We start from the raw sequence: 9,311 nt of genomic DNA, 5'->3' as shown, positions 1-9,311 counted from the left end.
ATTTGCTCAGCACACAGATTGAACAAATATGACAAGAGGGTACAACCCAGACGCACACCTTTCTTGATTTGAAACCATGAAGTATTTCCTTGTTCTGTTCGCGCAACTGACTCGTGATCCGTGTACAAGTTCTGAATGAGTACAATGAATTGTTCAGGAATTCCCATTCTTTTCAAGTTTATCAAAGTTTATTATGGTCCACACAGTCCAATGCCTTTGCATAGTCAGTGAAACAGAAGTAAACAGCTTTCTGGTATTCTCTGCTTTGAGCCAAGATCTATCTGACATCAGCAATAATAAACCTTGTTTCTTAGGAAGACAAAAATCTGTTCTGGTAGCTACAGATGACCCCAAGGCTTTTGCACCTTATGTTGTAAAGTGACATCTTTTTACTTACACTCATAATGCTGTCTACCACTCACACAAAACTCCATACTCCCTGCCACATAGCCAGTTCTGACTCACAGTAGCCTTATAGGGCATGGTAGAACTGCCCCTGTGGGTTTTCGGGCCTGTGTCTCTTTACGGGAGCAGAAAGCCTCATCTTTCTCCGGCTGAGCTGATGGTAGTTTGAATTATTGACACTGGCTGTTAGCAGCCCAACTTGTAACACACGATGCCACGAGGTCTCCTGCTACCTCGCACAAGACTCTACATTCAAAAGGAAAAGGAAGTAAAAGACATTTATAGAGGTATAAATATAGCCATGTATATATATATATTAATATATAACAATAGGGATATAGGTCTATGTACGTATGTTTATATGTTAAGTATGAAGATAGCAGATAGACATTGGACCTCTACTCTAGCCTGCCCTCAACACAAGAACTCTTTGTTCTAATAACTTGGCATTCTAAGACACTCACCTGCCTGACATGATTGCTGAAGACAAATAAGCAAATGTGGTGAAGAAAGCTGATGGTGCCTGACTACTACAAGACATAGCTTTGGGGTCTAAAAGGCTTAAAGTTAAATAAGCAGCCATCTAGCAGGGAAGCAACAAAGCCCACATGGAAGAAGCACACCAGCCTGTGTGATCACAAGGTGTCAATGGGATCAGGTATCAGAAGATCCAAAACAAACAATTATATCAATGCAAATGAGGGAGGTTAGAGTGGAAATCCAAAGCCTACCTGTGGACAATTGGAAATCCCCTCACAGAAGGGTCACAAGGAAGGAACAAGTCAGCCAGGGTGCAGTATACCACTGATGCAACATACAACATTCCTCTAGTTCTTAAATGCTCCCTCCCCTCCACTATCATGACCCCAGTTCTGTCTTAAAAATTTGGTTAGACCAGAGCATGTACATTGGTACAGATAAGAGCTTGGACACATGGAATCCAGGACAGATAAACCCCTTAGGAACAGTAATGGAAGTAGCAATACCATGAGGGTAGGGGGAAGGTGAGGGTAGAAGGGGGAGAAAGGGAGAATGGATTGCAATGGTCGATGTATAACTCCCCCCCTACACACACACACCCAAGGGGGACAAGAAACAGAAACATGGGTGAAGGGAGACAGTGGATGGTGTAAGATATGAAAATAACAATAATTTATAATTTATCAAGGGTTCATGAGGGTGAGACAGTGAGGGAGGGAAAAAAGAGGAGTGGATACCAAGGGCTCAAGGTAGAAAGAAATGCTTTGAAAATGATGATAGCAAAATATGCACAAATGTGCTTGATATAATTGATGTATGAATTCTTATAAGAGCCCCCAATAACATAATGAAAAAAAATGCTCTGCATTCAACACCAAGGAGTATTTCATATCAATCTTTGCATCAGTTTTGGGTAAAAATGTATATATTTTTAGGCAGGGAAATCATAATCAAATCAGAGATCTGGGTCGTAGTGTATTTCCATAGATCTCTTGGATAGATGTCTCCCAAGTCAGTCACATAAGGGCATATTTTTTTCATATGGTTTGTGATCTACATTGTTTTTTTTATCTGGGCTCCTGTTTAATTATTGAAACTATACTCATATTGCATTCAAGCATTCTGTGATCAGTATTTTGCTGGCCTGCAAGTTTTGGTTCAAAATTTCAATAATTATACATCAATGCACATGTAAATACACTGCAGCAAAGAGTCCCTTTATGGGTCCACACCTGGCATTGATCAGTAGGGGGGTAGACCAGGCCTGCATTGGGTGGCATCATGGTTCTTAAAGTGATGTTTAGATGATTTGAAAGAGTACTGATTTTCTCAGGTGTTGGTTATACCTGTGGTGTATACCCTCATAACTCAAGTTGTGCGATGGCATTAGAAAATATCTCTCATGTGACCCTGAGAAACACCGAGACTCAAGAGAGGCACAGCCGAACTAGGTCACTTGTGTCAGTGCACCCAGTTCAAAATTTGTAAATTAAACATGAATTCCCTTCTTTTTCTTTTTATGAATGCTGTCATACATGACCAACTTTTGGATTCAGATGGTTTAATCTGGCCATGGTTTCTTATGCTGGTATAAGAAACCTTCTACTTTTCCAGCATGTTTACACAAATTGTCTTATGAGAGCCAGCATAAGCCACCCTGGGGATGCAGGAGTGCAGGCCAACTTCCGTTGTCAGCTTGTTTTTCCTACATACCAGGTGGGAAGAATTCTTGGACAAGTTCATTGACATCAAGTCTCCAACTCGAAACAGAACGAGACAGTGCCTGGTCCTGTGCCAACCTCACACTTGGTGATACTTGAGGGCATTTTTGCAGCCAGTGTGTCAGTACGCCCCCTTGAAGTCCTTCCTCTTTTCTCTGACCAGCTACTTTTCCAAGCATGAAGTCCTTTTTCAGGGACTGGTCTCTCCTGACAATGTGTCCAAAGTCCAGGAGACAAAGTCTCACGGTCCCCACTGCTAAGTGGCCTTCTGGCTCTACAAGGACAGATTTGTTTGTTCTCCTGGGAGTCCATGGTCCTTCCAGTATTCTTCACCGACACCGTCATTCAAATGCATCAAATCTTCTGCCGTCTTCCTTCATCATTGTCCCATTTCACATGTACTTCAGGAGACTGAAAACCATGGCCAGGTTGGACACACCGTAGTCTTCAAAATGACCTCCTTGCTCTTCAACAGATGCGCAATTCGTCATCTGATTTCTTCACTGCTGTCTCTTTGGATGCGGATCCTAGTGTAATGAAGCCCTTGACAACTTCAGTCTCTTCTCTGTTTATTATGATGTTGACTGTTGGTCCAGTCAGGAGGATTTGGGTTTTCTTTACCGTGAGGGGTAATCCATCCTGACGGCTGCAGTCTTCAATTTTCATCGGCAGGCACTTCCAGGTTTCATTCCTATCTTCATGTCTCAGGGTCTCCTTTTCTTTTCTTGTTTCCCTTTTTTGTTGTGAAGTCGCTGAGTTTATAGAGCAGATCTCCAGTGCTAGTCAAACTTTTTTGAGCCTCTTCTCTTTTTCTTAATTTCTTTTTTAGTGTAATTTTTTTTAAATGATAGCAAAAATATACACAACAAAACACTCTCCTATCCAACAACTTCTATGTGTGTAATTCAGTGCCAATGAGTATACTCTTTGTGTTGTACAATCACTATTGATATCCTTTTCCAGAACATTCCACTACCATTAATATAAACTCAATGTTCCCTGAGCAAAAACTCTTCCTCCTTCACCGATGGTCACCGTTGGTCAAGTTTGGTTTCTTTTTGGGAGTGGGGGGTAGTTTTCTTGTTATAATATTCACATATCATACACTTTCATAGTTTTTAAAAAAAGAGTTGTATATACATCATCACAATCAGTTCTAATGCTCCCTCCCCTCTAGCATTCATTGCTTGCTCCCCAATTTCCCTTACCCTCCCCACGCCCACCCTGTCCCCATAAACCATTGCATCAGTTAATGTCTGTATGTATCCACTCCTTCTGCACTTCATAAACTGGGAAACCTAATGGAAACAGTAAAAAGCAAAATAAACAGAAAGAAAATAATAATAATATAAAGATAACAATAAAGAGTACGAAAGAAAAGACCACCAACAATATTAAAAAAGCCAGAGAAGAAATTTTTGTCATTGGACAAGCGAGAAATATTTGAGCATAGAGCAAATTCAGGTTGGGTCAACAGGGAGGTCATTTACACCATGGTTCAATCCACCATGATCAAATTTACAGTAATTTCTGTCTGATATAAAGCTGTTTGTGTCCCTTGCCTGAGGCTAGACGCTTCATCTGACTAGATACTCTGCAGATGGAATTTGGGTTCCCACTGCCCTCCATAGCCTTCTATATATTATGTGAGCCCCTTTTCTAAGAGCTGTTAATAATTGTGAGTCAGGAGAATTGTCTTGTAATTGTTCTACATCCTATGCAGCTCCACAAAGGGTATTCAGATATATGCTGGATTCTTCTAACTTTTGTCATCCTTCATACCAGCATAGTAATGTACATTACAGCCATGCTCATGGAAGCAGCAGTCAAAAGAACAAACTGTGTTGCACTGGGTCAACCTGCTGCACAAGACTTCTTTCAAGTGTTGAAAAGCAAGGCTATTACTTAAGGACAAAGGTGTGCCTTCCCAAGCCCTGAGATTTTCAATTGCCTCCCATGAATGTGAAAATTGGACTTTGAATAATAAAGACCTAAGCAGAATAGATGTTTTTGAATGACAGTGCTAGAGAAGAATATCGAAAGTACCATGGACTGCCTAAGAACAAACAAATCTGTCTTGGAGGAAGTACAGCCAGAATGCTTCTTAGAAGCAGGGATGGTGAGACTTTGTCTTCCGGACTTTGGACATGCTGTCAGGAGAGACAAGTCCCTGGGGAAGTGCATCATGCTTGGTAAAGTAGAGGGGCAGCCACAAAGAGGAAGGCTCTCTGCACAATGGATTGACAAAGTGGCTGCAATAATGGGCTCAAATATAAGAACAATTTTGAGGGTGCTGCAGGATTGGGCAGTGTTTTGTTCTGTTGTACACAGGGTCTCCATGAAGTGGAAATCACTCTGTGACAACAACAACAACATCTTCCTCTTAGTATATACTGGGGTATACATGCATGCTTTAAAAAAGATAGATGAATGGTTCCAATTTCATGCCACTTTCATATTTTTCTGAATTAAGAAAACCAGAGACTTTATTAGTAATAAAACACAAGGTTCCTGATTCAATACCAGGGACTGTTTTCCATATTCAATTCAATAAACATGTAGTGATCCCTTTTTCATGAACATTTCCTTCCGTATATCATCAGTTCTGTTTTCAAGTATTTTTCATAAGCAAAAGCAAAACAAAAATTCCTCTTTTGCCTACATTCCCTTTTAGATATATATATGGGTATTTTTAACTATATATTTATACTTTGTTACCTCTTAGTATATATTTTATGAGCTTTCTTTTAAAGGCTGGAAAGAGGCAGACTATGTTACCCAGCAATCCTACTACTAGGTATTGATCCATGACATGAGCAGATATTTTCACATGTATGTTCATTTCAGCATTATTCATAATAGCCAACAAGAGGGCAACATCTGTTTCCTTCTCCATGTGCTTAGAAGCATCACCATCATCCAAAGTTCCAGCATCTATTCCCATGGATCCATGGATCCATTGTTTCTCACTCATACATGTATTATCCCAATCCATTTCTTTGAGTTGATGCCTCTCCTCTGAGCCTAACCAGCTGACTACTAGACTATCATCACTAGGACCCCTCAAGCCCACAGGAACAAAGCTGGATTCATCCTCAAATGAACCCAAAAGGGTCCCTGGTCTTTGAGAAAGAAAAAGTAGCTTTATTTCAAATCGCTGGGTAAGGAGCCAGGCAGGAGGAGTGGTCACTTAGATGCTATGAGTCCCTGAGTTATCTGGGATCCTAGAATAGCAGGGTAGCAACATGAAGAAGAAAAAAGTCTTCTCCATTCTTGTTGAATCTGGAAACTGGATGAATGGATTGCTTAGAGACCCCTGAGGGCTGTGGCGCCATCTCCTTACTTGTTATGTGGCCAGGCGTGTTCCTTGTTAACCGCCCTGTCGGTGCTGTTGCAGGTTTCTACGGCTCTGCCTGTGAAGAGAAGGTGGACCCCTGCGCCTCCTCCCCGTGCCAGAACAACGGGACTTGCCACGCGGATGGCGTGCACTTCAGCTGCAGCTGTAGCCCCGGCTTCACAGGGATGGCTTGTGCCCAGCTCGTTGACTTCTGTGCCCTGAGCCCGTGTGCTCACGGCGTGTGCCGCAGTGTGGGCACCAGCTACAAATGCCTCTGTGACCCAGGTCGGTACCCTCCTATGTGGTCTGTTTGTAAATATATGCAAGCCCTTCTCATGTATGACCTCTTGACTCTTTAGACTTATTTTTGGCAGGCCCTTAAAAAATACCAGTTCCCCTTTCCAAGAGAAACGCACCTTTATCGTCGAAAAGAGACAAGCAAGCAAAATGAAAAGTGACGCCAAGCTGGGTCATGCAACCAGTTAATTATCTTTAACAAGTTTCTGGAGCTTCTTCCAGCTTTTGCCACGCGCTGTGTCACTTCCGACGGCATTCTTTAGTGCGCAGAATAGGCTCTTTCCTGCGGATGTGCACGAACTGCATAATGGCATCTATCTGAAACTCAAAACAAAAGCATGCTTTGATCGTGACCTGGTGGAAGGTGTGAAGAGTAAATCTGCTTTCTCCCCAACCATTTGTGCCCATTTTGTTTCCTGGCTCATGTCATCGACTGGAATCCTCTCAAAGTCACAGCACCGCTTGCTTCCTCCCTACCTCCCCGTTTCCACTCCTCTGTCTTTTCCTGACCCTTCTGAGCTTTACCCTTGGGCAAAAGCTCCAATTATTCTAAGGCAGCCCCGGGGAACCTTTTTTTCGGCCAAGGGCTGTTTGGATATTTATAACACCCTTGGCATCGTTCACAGGCTGTACAAAATGCTCAACTTAAAAATGAACTTGCTATACTTGGTGAAACATTTAATTAAATCACCCCTCACCACCCTCCACCCCCCACCAGCATGCTGGCTGGAACGGTTTCTCTTGGTGAAGCACGTCATGTTAGCTGGCCAAGGTGATATCATCACGGGTCTCAGAGGACCAGTGGGCCAGACATTCCCCACCCTGACCCTAAAGAGTGTTCGCCTCCCTTGGGTAATTGTTTCCCTAAAAGATCAGCATGCTGTTTGACTGGACAGTGAAGCGTGTGGGTGAGGTCAGTCCCAGGCCTGAAGGGTGACTAAGAGCCATCCATTTAGAATTCTATTATTTGTTGATGTTTTCATTCTGTGTGTGTACTTGGTGATATAAGACATCTAGACTCCTTATGAAACCATGGAAAGTTTGATGTTTATTTTCCAAGTGTCTTCAGCATTTGAAATAGGAATATTTTTTACGAAAGTTTTGATATCCAGGAGTCAGAGTGATTATGGGTTAACATTTGTCTGCATAGCCTACTGCTATGGTCTGAAAAGAATGCATGTGGGACCTTTTTATTTTCTCCTTCCTATTCTGCCCCTGTCTTCATCTTGGGCAAGCTAATTCTTCAGAAAGCTTTCCAATTTTATGTCCCCACATCCTCTATTCTTGGGTTGGTCGGTGTGGCTGCCACCCCCATGGTCTTGCTTCGGCCCTGCTCTGTTTACGTGATGTCCTCTGTCTCAAATGCCCCCTTATGTTAGGCCGGGTGGACTAGAGAAATAAATGCAGAGACACTCATATATGTATAAAAGAGAGCTTTCTATCAAAGAACAATTGTATATTGAGAAATCATCCCAGTCCAGTCCAGATCAAGTCCACAAGTTATTAGCCCATATGGCCAACATTAGTTCATAAATTCTTCTTCCGACTCTCCCAGCGCACGCAATGATGCTGAATTCAGGAAGGTCACAGGCCCGTGGGTGGAAAGTCTTGTGCAGCCAGTGCTGGTGGAAGCATCTCAGCACTGGCTTGAGTCTCCACGTGACTCTTCCAGCTCTCTGAGTGTGGCTCTACAACAGGTGAAGCAGGGAGAGCGTGGGCCACCTCCAGGGAGAAAGAGAGGAAGTTCCTAGAATCCTCCTGAGAAGGCCACGCCCACCAGGAGGCATCATCAGGCTGTGACCTGAGTGACAAGCTGGACTCCACCCCTACACTTCTTTATCAAGTTGACATGAAATTATGTCACCACCACACCCCTCCTCCTGCTGTCATTGCATCTCACCTAGCAGACTTCCACTCCTGAATAAGCTTTCTCATGGCTGAGTTCCAGCGATCACCTGCAATATCACCTCCACGGACTTTACAGCAATACCTTATGTTCCCCCTGCCGGTCTCTTTCTTACTTGTGCTGAAAATCTTCATACAGTTTAAGTTTCTGCTATCTGGTGTCCCAATTTTCCATCCAAAGGGTTCCCTTTACCATTTCTTATGGGCAGATCTTGCGGTAACCAACTCCCTCAGCTTTCGCTTCTCTGAGAACCAATTAATTTCACACTCATCTAGATGGCCACTTTATGCCAGAATAGAACATCAAGTTTGGCACAGTAGAGGACATCGTGGCTGGTACGGGACAGGGGCTGTCCCAAAGAGGAAGGCCCTCGGGGAGATGGATGGACACGTGGCTGCAACCCTGGGCTCAAACGCAGGAACAGTGGTGCAGGTGGTGCAGGACCAGGCAGTGTCTCCTCCTGTGCATGAGGTCTCTGCGGGTCAGAACTGGCCCGATGGCACACAACAACAACAGAATTCTTGGTCGAAAGTGTTCCTTCTTTCCGTTCTTTAAACGTGTCATCGAGCACCTTAGGCCTGCGTGGTTCCCGAGGAGAACCTGGCACTTCATTGGGGATCTAGGAAATCGCCACAAAGCATTTGAAGAATGTTTCACTTAGACCATTGGATCTTTGGTGTTCTAAGAAATCTTGGGATTGATATTTTGCCAAGTAGCTCTTGTCCCCCTGGCCCTGAATTCTATAGAGAATGGGGTTATTTGTGACATTGGTTATTTGTTTTTGTCATCAGCGTAGAGGTGAAGAAGTTCCTCCAGTTCTATCTCTGGCCTGAAGCTACTTCTCTGGTTTGACACCCACCCTCCCCTGACTGAGCTGTGGTTGGAACGGACCCATGTTCTCCCATGTATTTGTAGTATGTGTGCCCTGAAGCTGAGGCCTCTGGGTGCAGAGGCCAGGTGGGGCCATGCCTTTACCTAGGAGGGACCTTGGGCACTGAGACCGGTGTGTTTACAGGCAGGCGGAACAAGGTGCAAGTGTGCTGTGGGGGACAAGGCCGTATCCAGGCCATGACTCATTAACGGGTTGTTCCCAAACCTCGGCTCCAGCTACCCTAACACACAGGAGAAATGCCCTAGGCAGCAGCATCTTCTTGTCACGAGCTTC

The 9,311-nt window shown here is 43.8% G+C and overlaps 1 protein-coding gene across 1 annotated transcript in view; it reads left to right on the top strand.

The window, feature by feature from the left end:
- Positions 1–9,311, top strand: part of DNER (delta/notch like EGF repeat containing) — a 188,960-nt gene that overhangs the window by 119,532 nt on the left and 60,117 nt on the right. Inside the window, exon 7 of the mRNA XM_004701820.2 lies at positions 6,004–6,228. Within this exon, the coding sequence (XP_004701877.1) occupies positions 6,004–6,228 (225 nt within the window). The remainder of the gene's footprint in view (positions 1–6,003; positions 6,229–9,311) is intronic.

This window comes from Echinops telfairi, unplaced genomic scaffold (assembly GCF_000313985.2).
Source record: "Echinops telfairi isolate 266 unplaced genomic scaffold, ASM31398v2 ScPeMD7_3;HRSCAF=10, whole genome shotgun sequence".
Lineage (NCBI taxonomy): Eukaryota > Metazoa > Chordata > Mammalia > Afrosoricida > Tenrecidae > Echinops > Echinops telfairi.
The sequence above is the reverse complement of the archived record's forward strand: the minus strand, read 5'-3'. Positions and strand labels throughout refer to the sequence as shown.